Here is a 16044-nt window from a genome sequence, read left to right as displayed (position 1 = left end):
CGATCTTGTTACTGTGCTAATTAATAGTGTTTTCACTATAGTTTGGAGATTAATATCCAGCGCAGAGCTGATCTGGCAGTGATCAGGTGTTAAACACTGATTCTGTCCAAATTCCCTTTAAAATCTTAAGTGATTTCCTTTGAGCTAAATCGACCTGTTTCCCTTACACTTAGTAACTCCGAACAGCTTACCTGCTGATAACCAACCACCCATAGTTTTGCACAAACAAGCTGTGCTCACCTTTTCATGGATGCATTTGAAATAACTAGTTAATATTGCATTTCAGAGAACAAGGTGGACCACTGTGCGTTCTTGTAGCAGTAAAGCATGAATACAATGTAAGGAGCTTCGGATAAAGGCATCTGCTAAATGTGTCAATGAAAAGAATTTGAAATCAATTAGATTTGTGGCATCACCTGCAGCTCACGGGAGACAGGAACGCATTGAGACTTGTTGGTTTGGTGGATTTCAGAGCAGGTGAAGATGCCTCTGAAGATGTCTAGCTAGGGGTATATGCCAACTATAATTTTAGCTCATGCTCAGTAGACCGAGGCTCCCCTGTAGGTTTGTTATTCTCCTATCGTTCTGAGTGTGGCGAGTCTAGGCGTTCTGGAGAGCCGTGATAATAGTGTGTATTTGACTCCAAACAGGATGAACTGCAGAGATAGGTGGCACATGTGTGGGTGATCTCAGTGATAAGGCATCAACACTCCCACATGCTCATCACGTAACATCTCCTGAGCAGACGCTGCAGACCCTTCTCCATCTAGATGCAGGCACTTTCAAATAGCTCTGTTTTTCAATTGAACATTGTACACAAATGAAGCAAATGTATTGCAATTTAATGTTATTTTTTATAAACAATCTCACTTTTTGGTGTGCATCTTATTTTTTAACTATTCTCTATCCCAAAACAGGTATTATTTCATATATCAATCGTGTCTGTTTTTTAATTTCCATCATAAACAACTATATCATCATTGCCATGATAAAAGGTTTTATTTATATTCCCACTACTAATCTCTTCTATGACCTCTGCGTAAATGCCACTACCATGCTTTATCTAGTCAGAATGAGGATGTGTTTAGCCTTTCATTAGTTGACATATAACTTTCACACAACGCATTACCGTGTCTCAAAGAGTGTCACTGTGCATGCATGTCAGTTAATAGCATGGTCATCATCAGATTTCCACCTCCATCTTTAAAGTTGAGCATTGCATGAAATCACAAACATCTGCAATGCTTCAATAATACCAGACGTGATATGCATATAGAAGTACTTTTATTCAGTTACAGTTTCAAAATGCAATTTGGTATTGGCAGCAACACCATGCATTGAACAGATTATTAATAGCAAGGCTTTTTTAATTATTACTGAAGAATATTTAAGCAATCATGTTCTCCGCATGAGGGATCTCTGTAATTAGACTCAATGTTTCATTCTGGTGTTTGGGTGCAGTGCATCAGTGTGGACTTTCTGCCATCTAGAGGCCTGATGCATGGATTTACTGCATCAACCAGGGTTTCACAAAAGCCTTCAGGTTTTGACCCAGCCTTGTTTCCATGGTGCTGTTTGACTGCCAAATGATATCAAGATTAACTAGCAGAAATGACTCTTGGCTCTTTATTAAACTGGAGAGGATATGAAAAGTATCTGAACAATTCAGAGCAAGTATGAATGCAGCTTCATCAGTCAAAATGCACATTAATAAATTATAAATAAATTAATAAAATAAATCTAACTTTCTTTTATTCTAGATTCATTGCACACAAACATATATATTTCAAGAGTTTTTGTTTTAATTCTGATGGTTATGACTTAAATGGCTTAAAATGTAACTAGTCACTAGTCTTTCCCATAATTGTGGTTGCATGTTCTAAACTAGCCCAAGAAATACCCAGGTGCATCTGAAAAAAAAACAATACATGTGAATGAAGACATATTTTAAACATATTTTGGTGGAATATTCACATCTAACGTGAACTTCACATCATCTTAAAACCAGTTGCTTATTGCACAGAGCAACCTTTATCGGGGAAGTAAGCCGGAAAAAAATAATTATAGATAATGCAACTGCTGTAATTAGGTGCTCTGTTAATGAATGGTGTTTTAAAGCAGAGCACAGATTGTGGGAATTAGTCTGATGTACAGTCTAACACGATCACAGAGAGGAGGAGACGGAGCTGACCGGGTTCACACACACAAATTAATGTGAGAGAACCAGAAGGTCTATGAGAGATGCATTCTCCAGTTAGGTGAGATGATTTCTGTATGCTTATAAAGTGTTGCAATGTGCTACGTCAAATTAAAGTACTATATTTACACACACGCACATTGTAATTTAATCATTATAATTATAACATTATAACAAAATGGAAAAAAGATGAAAACAATGTTGATGCATTAACTGGGGACAAAACATATATATATATATATTTTAGTAATGAATTATTATATAAAGAGAGAGAATAGACACATATACGTGTATTTTGCTCTTTAAAGTGTCCAAAAAGATATCCTCATAAAGAAACAAAATAAATAGCATAATTCATTATTCTAATGCTAATATTATAATTTTATAAGAACAGCACATGAATATGAAGGACACACGTTGCATTTAGGTAAAATTGACATTTAAATGCATATGCCATAATTAACAAGACAGGATATTACAGTTAAAAGGGAATAAATCCAATGTAATGCAAATTGTATGGACATGAATGAATAAAATGCTGCAAGTGTTTTGTCCCGGTGTCCTCATCGTTTACTCGTATTGACAGTGTTTTCTTGGCTACTACTGACCAGCTCCAAACAGGCATTCATCAGAAGCTGTCTGATAAGTGCTGCTCGTCTCGATTGGGATCCGTATTCTCTCTAGAGACCTGATCCATCAGGACTGTCTGCCCGCTCTGTGCTCAATATCTGATTGACTGTGATTCATGTGACATTCACCTCCTGCAGTGAGCCACACATCTACCAGAACATTCGGCTGTGACCTAGATTACATATCTGAGGATCCTCAGAGGTGAAAAAGAGCAATACAAATAGTTGCATCTAATTCATTTAGCCTAAGTTCAGAAAGTTATTCACTCTCGAAGGTGACAAATAACATTACAGCTCTGCTAGGACAATCAAACTCGTTTGGCTCAGATGATAATTCTGTCAGTGCATATTGGACAAATATGGATAGCTTCAGTGTGGCACAAAATGTTTATCAAGCAAGTCAAAAGACTGCATAGACTGCAAGTTAGCACTTCAAAGCAGCAACTGGACCTTCTGAAGAATACAAAACACTTCTGTTTGGATTAAAAATGCAATGGCGCCCCCTGTCTGTGTCTTTTAGGACTACATGATGCCACTGCCCAGCTGCAGTCAGACAATGTTAAACAAAAGATTATTGTATTGTTTACTATGCATTAAGGAGAAAGTATAAAAATAAAAGAAGAAAAACTACGCAAATTATCTGTGGTCTCTTCTGTTCTGCTTTAGGGCTATGTTGCCAAGTCAACATGAAATCAAAATCGATTGTTTAAACGTCTACTTTAATATGCATTCCTGGTGTTATGATGTGCATGATTCATATGTGCATGCTAATCTAAAGTAAATATATGTTAGTCTTTGTAATTTCTCATCAAAATGCCGTCTAATTAGCTTTTCAAGTGACGTCAATAAGGGAGCCTGCATTTCAAAGAATGGGGTTCTGGCAAAATCACATTTTTTTTAAAGTCAATTATCAATTGATAAAATCAAGACACGTCCTACTTTTTTATCAGATACCTCAGAAGTAAAATGAGCTGCAAATATTGACTTGACTTGACTAAGCAATTGAATCAATTAGTGAGGCAGATTTTAGCATAAATATTATTCATTACTGATAACTATGTGGTCAAAAATACTTTAATATTGTCACTTCCTCAAACATAATGTCAGTGAATTAATTTTAAAGTGGTCATGGCACGCTTTTTATCCCTTCTTTTTTTGTGTTCACTGAGGTTCATTTATTATTTTAGTAAGTTTTATGCACACAAACAGCCATACATTTGCAAAACATTATTATTTTCTAATTCATTCTGACCTGTCAGAAACACTGTTTGATGTCTGAAGCTTTTCATACTACAATGACCAGGCAAAAGGATGAGTTGGATGAGTATTAGTCTTTTCTATCTAGTTATACCCTGCTATACTCTAGCTCAGAATCATTCATCTGATGAGCATGCAGACTTGAAACGCTTGTCTGACGCATTGCAACCACACTTACACTTAAAAAATAAAGGTTGCAAAAAGGGGTTTTCACAGCAATACCATAGAAGAACCACGTTTGATTCCACAGAGAACCTTTCAGTGGCAATTTGTAATTATTTATGATATATTCTAACAATTTCTAAGTGAACCTAAAACAGGATTCTCTTCAAACTATCGTGCTGCCATGAAAGTAGTCGACTTTCCAGAAAACACTGAACTTAGAAGAGGGTAGTTTAGCTCTCCAAAATACATGCATTGCATTTTGAATTATGATCAGACACATTTCAGAATGAAATATGAACAAAACTGAGCTTGTTTCACTGGAATAAAACATACTATTTATATTCTTTTCTTCAGGAGAGGCTGTGACAAAACAGCTGTGGAAAGTGGCGCATTGCTGCAGTTGGAGGAAGGGCGATGGGACACTGTTGCTAGGAAACACTTGTAGCATCGTTGCACGCTCTTCTCGCCAATTCAGACAAACTCAGGAGCTTGAGTGAAATGCCATGTGACCCCCTCGGTGGGATTCATCCAACATCTTCATGCTGCATTTGCACAAATGTTTATCAAGTAGAGCTCTTGAGTCGAGTCACAGTCTCTCTCAGGCGAGTTAATCTGGGTTAACTAAAGTGTCATCTCTCTTCAGCACCCCCTGGTTGACTTCACAACCCCTTCCAATGTCATCGCTGGATGCCATATTGATTATAGAGCACGACTTTCTGCAATAAACACGTGCTATCAAAGCCCATTCACCATAAAGTCATTAAACTGTGCAGCAGAGGTGTCTCATCTGTATTCAGATTCAGTTTGTGCAGCATCAAAAGCCCCTAGAGTCCAAGAGAAAGACAATATCTTCCTCTCTGAATTAATACACCTACAGCAAAACATTCCCAGAACCCCCTGCAGAAACAATTCTCCTCTTTAAACACACACACACACACACACACACACACCCTCTCTCTCTCTCTCTCTCTCTCTCTCTCTCTGAAGAGTAAAATACACTGACAAAGGGTAAAAAGGTAAGCAAAAAGGATATTTCGAAGTTGATGACCTTACAGATGAACTCAAAAGGATGTGATGTGTATGGCTCCCGATAGCCTCTCTTCCGTTCTGTAACACATGAAACGAATGTTTAATGTACATTTTAATGACATGCAAAAAAATTAATATATATATATAAATAAAGGGATTCATTTAAACTATAGTCTCACATAGTCAGATCTATATAGCCTATTAAATAACGCTGTAATTTTACTTAATCTGTTGACATGATGCAGAAAGCTATGATCAGATGCTTTCTTAACTGCTGTTTTCTCACCACTCTCGTGTTCGATGTGTGTTTATTTTGTTATTGAGAGGAAAGTGTGCAGCACATATTTACACATTCTTCTAAACATCAGTCTCAGCAGCGTCTGGATGCTCGGTAAATGAATGTCGCAGCAACAATATTTCCAACTTCATTCAATGGGTGGCCATTATTCACCTTCCAGTGAAACATTCTAGACGTTATGCTTACTTCAGATATTCCAGCCAATACACTGAAGACTTACCCCAGAAACAACAATAAAAAATTTTTTTAATTCTGTGGAAAACTGGCATGAATACCAAATAATGCTCTAAAAACTATTTTTGAAAAAAGAGGAAAATAATGGGATGTACAGCGAAGCATTGTGTGATTCAGTCTTGGGAGTGGACACGCTTTAGAGACCACTAAAGGTTGACTGAGGAATAACGCTGGGATAAATGAGTCTTTCCACTTACTGACTTTCATAATTACAAACATGCTGTTGAACAAAACCAAGAATAGATATCTGTTATGGATCATTAGACAACAGATTATTGCAATTTGTCATGAGCATTTTTAATAATTCAGTATTTATTAATTATTGCTGAAATCAATTCCAAGCAAGCTGATCATTGGTTCGTCAGTGATATGTGTTATTCCAAACCTCTATTACTTTGTTTCTTCCATGAGACAGAAAAAAACTATAATTTAAAAGAATGTCCAATGCTAACCTTTTCCATACAATGAAAGCTAACAGCATTTAGCTCCAAAACGAACAAGACACACTATTCAAATGAGGTTAGAGGCTTGTTATGGAGGGGGACATTTAGGTTCATTAGGCTTCACAATGCTTATAAAACATGCTTTTTTATTTGGGCTGGAAAAGGTCTGAGACAGCGTGTCCTCTCACTGCTCTTTCTGAGGCGTTCATACAAAAGCAAAGAATATTTCATTCTGAAAATCTGCCAGAACGCAGTATGGCTTCGATTGCCAAGTTTAGATACATTATTTGTATCTAAGCCAATTCATTATTCTTGTTCCTTGGGGGGGAAATATTTAATGACTAATCTGCCTGAAGACAATTAAACTTCAACCATCTTCATAGCTCTATATTTTTATGTTATGTTAGGCCCTGTCATTTTTTGTTATGGTCAATAATTCAATTCCTGTCATGAATGCTGACTAGTGAATACAGTATTCCAGCTGTACTTAAACACACACTATAGAGTAAACAAGAGTAGTTCTACTTGAAAATCCCATTCATTTTTTTTTTTTTCGTTCATTCATAGAGACACAGATTTTTTTATGATAAAGTATAAACCTGAGCATGAGCTCCTAGGTTGTTAAGTGATAGTATATGCTTCTCAAAAACGTCAAAAACACTTCTCAAAAGCCTCGACAGAACTGCAAATTAAACTCCAAATCTCATATTTGCACTGATATTTGTATAAATGTAGAGCTGCATAGCTGTGGCTTAGAATACTTGAGGATTTTATTTATTTATTTATTGAGTTTTTTTCTTATTATTATTCTTCTCTTTCCTTTTTTAAATCACTGTGGTGAATATTTGGTAGAAATACTTACAGAACAAAGAATTTTGAATGCTTATTAAAATAAACATTAAATACATTTTCTGTTCTTTATAGTTTTTTTAAGCACCAAAATGACAAAAAGAAGCATAAAAGTTGCCCACACAACTAAATGTATTTATTTATTTATTTTTAGCATAAAATATCTTTACGTTAATTTAAATATCAGGCTTCCATGAGTCATGTGACCAGATGTTTTTGACATCAATGACACCACATTTGATTTAGAACCTACAGCTTTTATTCAAATCTATTCCGTGTACAATATTTTATTTTCTCAATAGTTGTATAAAGTGATAATCATTATATAAAAGCAATGAGCCTCAGTATCCTTTTGGTAGTACAGTGTAACACAGTTATATTTTAAATACTCATAAAGAATCTATCCATATATTGCTTCTTGCAGTGTTTCTCATTTTCCTTGGAAATTATAAGAAAACAACAAAAAGGAAAGTTCAGTGGAAGGAATAGAAAACCAGCTGACTTGATAAGAGGCTGACCTGGAAAAGCCAGATGATCTCATTGAAAATTAATTTCATGAAAAAATAAAGTACCAGGAGGTGGCACCATGAAGCTACAGAACAATGGGCAAACAACAACTACAACAAAATCTGATTCACTTTATTATTTTTTCATATTTAAATGATGTGAAAATAGACATCTCAGACTACGAGCTTCAAATACATCTTTCATTAAATTATTACTAGTAGTTTTAATGAGGAGACATCAAGACATCCTTGTTCTGGCCACATGACAGCATCCCACCATAAGACTTTTACTGAAGCTCCTAGCATCGGTCTCCTAATAAACGGTGCTTTTATTGGCTGACTGAAGCTTTACTTGCATGGAAGAGATATGTGAACTTTCGTTCATCTAAATAATGTTATAAATATTTACAGGCCCTATCAGTGGGGGATTTAGTGATTCGGGGGTCCCAGGCAAAATAAAGGAATGGGGCCCTAAACAATTTCTCACATTTACAACCTTGAGAATCCTTTCACTGTCGTGATGCTCGCTGCTGCACGAATGTGTCCCATAGTTGTGACCAATTATTTTTATATTTTTCATGTACATATTATAATAATGGATTTCTTTCGTGACCCCTTGTTCACATTTAAACAGGTACTAATACATCAGTTATTACAATACAAACCTAACTGACTGATGTTTTAGTGCACTTCATGCAAATACGGAAAAAATAAAGTATGTGCAGTTTCACACGATTAGTGCAGATGAGCATCTTCTTTCCTGTTTAAACCTCGAGAAGATGATGGCTGCATCAAACCTCCAAAACTAAAGGCTAATAAAGTGTCTTATAAATATATGACAAATATTTTTGGTACACATGATCTTTAGGGTGTCTAGTATTAGAATATGCATTCACATGTGTTTAGTTTTGTTGAGTGTGGTCATGGAATGAGTAAACATGCTGATGGTCACAGGAGTGACCGCTGGGATAACAGTGAATTTATGAATACAATATAAATCCAATTGCAGTTGCTAGTGTAAATTAAATTAATTAAATTAATAGTGTAAAAAAATTCAAATGTATATTAATAATGTTGTAAAACTCTAAGCATTAAATATAAAAACGTGATGATATATTTTATTAAAAAGTAACAATTTTTAAATCTTCCTATCAATGTTTTTATTTTTTATTTAATTATTTATGCCTAATCGTAACCCTAGAATGCGATCAAATAGTTTAAAATTGTTGGATTAGCGTAGATGCCTTGAATGAGTTTTGTGAACAGCCAAATATCTGACTTTGAGCCAATCAGGTAAGTTTATTCGGCGAACGTCACGGTGCGTATTTAATATTCATGAGTCACGCGTTGCCACAGTAGGATGTGCGAATGCGTTGGGCTTTAATTAAATTAGAGTCGGTGAGCTGGGATAGGCTGGGAGTTCTCTCGGTCCAGACTGCAGGAAACCAGACGTGGACCATAAACCCGCAGAGACGGACAGACAAACACCCGAATGAGCAGAAGTCGAAGCGGAAAACTTGATCAGATTTTCTGCCGAGAGACTGAACGCTACACTGAATCGGTTTTTAGTCTGAGACTATTGCAACATGCCACGGAGGACTGTACAAGAAGTAACTGTTCAAGACGTGCAGAAGAGAAGAAACCCCAACAAACACTATGTAAGTTGCCCGTGATTGACATCTGTACAGAACGTTTCCTAATGAAAGGGTTTAGTGATGTATTTTTGAGATTGTTCGGCTGGTTTGTGTGGACAAAGGCTGGAGATGTGTTCAGAAGGATCAAGTTACACATCAGCACGACACACCAAAAAGAGCTGCTACTTCACAAGTTTATCTGTTCAACTAATGTAAAGTGTTAAACAGCAGAAGTGTCAGGAAAATCTGCAGACAGCAGTGGGTTATAAATCATCCATACTGTAATAACAGGATCAATCCAGATGTTTTCACATCTGCATCAATGTAACAAAAACACTGGAGTCTATTAGTAGCTTTCACACACACACATGTATTTACATTTGTAGCATAAGTTAGATTTCTGTACGTTTTGAGAGTGGTTTTCATCTGTGGAGTGTTAACTAACTTATTTTGAGTTCTCTGATGAGCTGCTGTGACTCCTCCGTGTTTCTCAATGCCTTTTGTCCTGTTCACCACACCCTTAAAGTTAAAACACCCTTCTACACCCCTTTAACCCCAGTCTGCAGCTCTCTGAGGTTGTTCTCCACTGGCCTGGGATCTGTTATTAAATGCTGTTTGGGAAGCTGTAGCTTCGGCTTTGTTACATGTACATGCATATGCTTCATAGATTGAGTATAAACCAGGAGTGTAAAGATATTTAGAGTCTGAGCTGTAGTGATGCATTGCATTTCCAGGCCGATGCTGATAGTTGATTAACAGCTTGTTTCAGCTGATGTGATTACCAGTAATTGTGCATTTGTGTTTTAACACTTTAAACTGGAGCAGCGTATTACCACAAAAAAAGTAAATGTAATTATAAACCACTCACTTGACATAATTTAAAAGCTTGCAAACCACTAGCTCAAGGTCATGAGTTTGATTTACGCTCCATATTTAGATCTTTTTGTTTTCTGTACTTCGTGATATAAGGGTGAATTTCACTAAACCTGTCAAATATATGCCACAGTCATGTTTCACTCCCAAATGCAAAGTTTATGGAAAATAGAGAGAAAAAAGAAAAACTATAATGATGGTTTTTATTTGTTGTATTTCATTTAATTTATGCTAAAACCATTAAAACAGCGCAGTCATAATTTGTTTTCTATATTGCTGTAAAACTATATGACTTTGGCAATAATTGGTGTGGAATTAGAATCTTACATTGTAAATATTAAGAATAAAAAACAGCTCAAATATAATGTTAAGATATGATATTAAGAACTTTTAGGGGGAGATTAATTTTAAATGCTATTTATTTATTGTTATTTATTAAAAAAATAACATGGTCTTACACAGAACTAACAATTTTTAAAACCCAATGGTAAAATTTTAGATTCCTTTTTAATGAACATTGTTTGTTATAGAAGATATTTACATTAATTCATGGTGTGATTTGTTAAATAAATAAATAAACAGAGGGATATTTGAATAAGAATGTACATATTTTGAAATATGGTTTAAATCATCTAAAATGAAGAGTAAAAATACTGAAAATATCCAAACTAAAATAACTGTTTAACTTATTGACTACACATTTATTTATACAATTTACAGGCCCCATGGGGTTTCAAGAAAAGCATTTTTCCATTTCAAATATTTCCAACACCCTCTTTGCCAGTTAGTTTTTAAATATCTTATTACTAGGTGGCATGCTGAAAATAAAACCTGTAACAGAAGCTAAAATGAAAATCAGTGCATCTCATGCTGAGGACAGTAATAGATAGCAGCTGTTGACTTGCCCTTTAATAATATTAGACCTAAAATAATAACATAATATTATTCCAATGTGAAAGATCTGTAACGTATGCTTTAAGGGAAACTTACATCACCATCTACTGTCAGAAATGGGAAATGCATGCCATCTGAGCAAAAGTGAGGCTGGAAAATCCCCCTGAAATTTATATACACAGTGCTTTCAGTTATAGATTTCGCAAGTATGTGTGTTCCTGGGAATCAAACCGGAGACCTTGGTTTGCTGTAGCATGTTGAGCTTCAGGGACAGAGGATGGTATGATGTCCACATCATGAGTCTCAGTTTTGCTTCTGTATTAGTTTTGCTGCATTCCCAGTCAGTATTCATTCAGAACAGTATTCATTCAGAACAAAACATCACATGTACTGTGCATTGTTGTCACTCCTAACAGCTGGATAGTGTGTGTTGTGTTCAATCTGATGGCATCCTCCTAGCGTTTCTCAGAATGGTATGATCTAGGAAGCTAGAATAAGTGTGGTCCAGGTCGTAGGGTCATTATAGACATCAGTTATCCTGAGAAAATCCTGTTGCTCTCCTGGCAGAATACAAGTCGATTACTATAAACATCACTAACAGCCTGCAGCACATTCTCCATAAAACACTGGATTGAATAATACTCATCAATACAGGAGCCTTGATGTGAGATGTGTGGGAGGTCACCATTATATTCTCAGAGAAAATAAAGTATTGCTGTATTGCTCAAACAAACAGGTCATTAGTGAAGACAGACCCTTTCTCCTACGAAAACACCCTCCCTTCCCCCTCTAATACAGACAGAGGAGGAAAAACCAGGCTCACTGTAAACAGGCAGAATGCTCAACATTTTAACTGTTTAAGGACAGATAAATGCCTGTTAGACCTGTTGAGTAATTCAGTGCTTTTGCTTTGAAGCTGATATCTAAGACAAGTCACCTTTAGTCTTATACCATACAGATTGTGTCAAAGCAGCTTTACAGTGTTAAACAGGAAAACAGTGTGCTAATAATGCAGGAGGACAATATATCAGCTAAAGTCAGTTCATTGATGATTCAGTGATGTCATCATCCAGTTCAGCTCTCGTCCAATAGTGTCTGTGCAATCAGTCAAACGTCTCCAACTAAGTAAGACAAAGGAACCAAAACTCCATCGGGGACAGAAATGGAGAAAAAACCTTGGGAGAAACCAGTCTCAGTCAGGGGGCCAGTTCTCCTCTGACCAGATGAAACCAGCATGATGTGGTTTTAGGGCTGCAACTAACGATTATTTTGATAATCGATTAATCTGTCGATTATTTTTACGATTAATCGATTAATCGGTTTATGTACTTATATTTTAGTTTTTTCCATTTTTTCCCCAAGTAAATTATTAATAAAGGGTCTTTATCATTCAGCATAGATTTTTAAGAGATTTTAACCATTTTGCATTGTCATATCCTCATCAAAAATATACCTGGAGTTGTTTTATGTTAGTAATCCTTTGTCGAACTCTTCTGCAATCAAAACACTGACCCATACTCTAGCAAAATTCACAAGGAGATTTCAAATATTGTTTTCACCATGGCAGTCCTTAGAGCTCCTAAAGTAGTTTAACATCCCAAACAAAGCTTAAGGAATCTTTGAGAACATATTTTCACGAAGTATAAGGATAAAACAGAATAAAATTGCAGTGCATTGTATTTTATTATTTACTGGGAAAAAGCTTTATAGCTTATGCTGTGAAATTGTAAACAATCCTTCGAAAAAAAGTGCCAATGGCATGAAACCTGAATTGAACTCACAATTTAAAGTAAAATCCATCAGAAGGTTGTCCAGAAAAAAAAAAATGGGACACACACAAAAAACCTGCTGTGTGAAAAAGAGCAGTGAATACTTAGAAAAGAAGTGCATTTTACCTCTCTCATTCAGTCATAATTAGGCTGCAAGTCTGAATTATGAACTGGTAAACGACAAACTGATCACATAACATTTTGTAAAGCTTTAAATGTTAACTGTTAAAAAGCAATGTTATCAGCTTTTACGACTAAACATTTGCAAACAACCTTGTACTGGAGAATCTGCACAAATAAAATTCTTAGGGGCCGTTCACATATCGCACCTAAAAACGCGTGGAAAACGCTAGTCGCGTCGCTTTCTCCTTCTTTCCAAAGCGCTCGGGCAGAAGCGCCCCTGAGGCGTCTGCCTTTGCTAAGCAACCATGACGTGCTCTCTCCATGACGTGCCCTCTCCATGAAGACCCGGAAATTTCAGCAAAGGATAAATGGATGCGGTGTGGACGCGCCTGGAAAAACGGGCGCATCGCACCGCGTGCGTGTCGCGAACGCGTCGCTTCCATTATGAGAGTGCATACTGCGCGCCTACATAGGAAATAACGAACTTGAGCACGCAAAAGACACGATATGTGAACGGCCCCTTAAACAGTTCAGTAGTGCAGAGTTTACAGGTTACTCTTCATTTTAAAGGCTCAAAGTAAAGTACTCCCACTTCCCGCTGAATGCTGCAGAGACGCTGTTCGGGAAGCACGTGACATAAAACGAGGCCAGCTATTGGCTATTCGCTACTTCACCTGCTGTACTGGCTGAGTAAAACCTCCGGTGGCTCATTACTGCCACACTTTGGTCACCGCAGATTTGAAATATGCACGAAATGAGCCGCTTATGGCAAATCAAATTTATTTAGCGACGAATCGATTACTAAATTAGTTGACAACTATTTTAATAATCGATTTTAATCGATTAAATCGATTCGTTGTTTCAGCTCAGCACAGGTCAGATTGAGCAGAGGACTCATCTGGTACTCGTGGTCTTGTGTGTCGATGACCGTCAAGGTATTCACAGGGCAACTGTCATCTGTAGGTGCTGATCCACCATCTGGTCTGGATACGTACTGGATCCGGGTGACTGCAGTGATCCTCTGATCTGGGCACAGACTGGATCTGGTGGCTACGGTGACCTCGGAATAAGAGAGAAACAGACTAATATTAGCGTAGATGCCATTCTTCTAATGATGTACATTAGCAAGTACATCGGGTGTTATGGGAAGTGTCCACATGGATATAGATCATATCAGATAATCAGGTCATTAGAGACACATTTAGGACACATTTATGTTGCTTCTGCATCCATTCTGAAGCTTATTTATCGTAGTCTTTATCTTAATTGAATGAGTTTTGTAAAGTGTACATAACTGTAAATCTGGGTTAACACTTACTTACTTTCTTTTTTACTCTAGGTTTACATTATCAAAGTGGCTTGGTCTGATGGCAGCACTGAGATCATTTTCAGGCGCTACAGTAAATTTTTCGACCTTCAGGTGAGTTTTATGCTAGTTGCAGTATAATAATGTGATGATGAAAATCTGAATCCAAATAACAGCATCCTTCAGGCTTAATGGAGAATCTAACCAGCATGGACGTGGTTCGCCAAGGAAACCTTGATGAAGTAATGCCAAGCCTTGAGTTTGGTGTCATGTGCAGAACTGAAAGCTTAGCCGTCGGAGAAATCAACATGCATTTCACAGACATATTCCATCTCTGAGCGCATGCACAGAAATCCTCCTGGAGAAAAGCACAAGTTTTCTTTCACACTTTTAAAAACAGGAATACATTTAATCAACTTTAAAAAATCAAGCATGTTCCATTTAGCAAAAACCATGTTACATGATTTTACTGATTTGCATGTGAATGGAGGAGCAAAAGCGCACAGCTGGAAAGGGGGCATAATAGGGCAGAATAATCATTTAATCTAAATTATTATATTTTCATAGGACCAAATCGAAAACAAATTATGACTGATTGCACAGCTCCTAAGTCGTGGTATTGCCAGCCCAAGACTCGAACCCCCAACCTTAGGGTTAGGAGTCTAACTCTCTAACCACTAAGCCACAAACTTCAGCAGTTGTGCAGTTTCCTAGAAATAACACTTGCTGAAAAGTAATCAGATTTTCTGATGTTCTACCAACATTTGAGTTGAGATCACCTGTTAAAACAAATTAGACCGTTCAAAGCCGAACTTCAAGGCTTGTGAGTCCAAATTTATCTGGACTTCCTGTTTGATGACGGTGTTCAGTTGTGCTGAATCTTCCTCTCTATGGCAGCCAAAACCTTGCAAACAGTTTAGAATGGAAACCCACTATTATTAGAAGCACTCCGCACAACTGAAGCTGTTCACCATTTGTAGAAATGGTCAGAAATCTCCGCAGGGAACTCTGCCACCGCTTGCTGAAAATGTCACTGGAGCTTTTCTCTTCTGGGCAGATCCACAGAAATGTGAAACATATGCAGATATACAACCTCTACAAATAGTGAACCCATAGCTCAGTAAAGGTTTTCTGTAATGGACTTTTAAGGAAAATATTTTAATATTTCTGAATAATATTTGTTATGATATTTCTTAGAGGTGTGCATCAATATTAATTTAAAGCAAAATTTGCATTGTTTGTGAGTTTGTATTATTGTTATGTTATTATATATATTTTTTTTTAAGATATAAAAAAACACACACACACAAACCTAAGTGAAGGAATCTTTGTTAAATTAAGTTATTTACTAACTTATACATTCTATTTCTTCATCACCATTAAAATTTAACCCCCAATTGACAATAAATGCTGTGATTGCTTTTTTTTACAGCTTTAAATCTCTAATAATAATAATAATAATAATAATAACAACAACATTTTAACAGAAGAATTAACTGCTTTAATAAAATACTAAACTTCACAATTCTCCCCAAAATTTGCCTCATTTAATTGTAAGTGCCTCACTGTAACTTCTTATTTATGTATAAATTTTTATAGAAAACGAAGGACCCAACATAATCTTTGTCATAATTAGCAATATACTAAAATACTGCATATTATACTGCACTGTTCGGTACATTTTCGGTACAGCAGGGGGGAAACTAAACATATAGATATTAAACAGTAGTTTACTGAACAAATTGCTCTTTCATGAAATAAAATCAGTTCTATAAAAATGTTCTTACGTTGCGTTCACACCAGACTTGCCCAAAAAAATCATGCTATTCGCGCATAGT

General features: G+C 36.3%; 1 protein-coding gene across 3 annotated transcripts in view; it reads left to right on the top strand.

The window, feature by feature from the left end:
* The first annotated feature begins 8959 nt into the window (after positions 1-8959).
* Positions 8960-16044, top strand: part of LOC127941513 (SH3 and PX domain-containing protein 2B) — a 33725-nt gene continuing 26640 nt past the window's right edge. For 2 of the 3 annotated variants that reach the window (XM_052536597.1, XM_052536596.1), the window contains exons 1-2: positions 8973-9265; positions 14240-14320. In XM_052536597.1, coding sequence (XP_052392557.1) covers positions 9194-9265; positions 14240-14320 — 153 coding nt within the window. In that variant the 5' untranslated portion in view covers positions 8973-9193. Of the gene's footprint in view, positions 9266-14239; positions 14321-16044 lie in introns of all 3 variants that reach the window. The other variant, XM_052536595.1, reaches the window with a different exon arrangement.

Source organism: Carassius gibelio, chromosome A21 (assembly GCF_023724105.1).
Source record: "Carassius gibelio isolate Cgi1373 ecotype wild population from Czech Republic chromosome A21, carGib1.2-hapl.c, whole genome shotgun sequence".
NCBI classification, from domain to species: Eukaryota; Metazoa; Chordata; class Actinopteri; order Cypriniformes; family Cyprinidae; genus Carassius; species Carassius gibelio.
The sequence above is the reverse complement of the archived record's forward strand: the minus strand, read 5'-3'. Positions and strand labels throughout refer to the sequence as shown.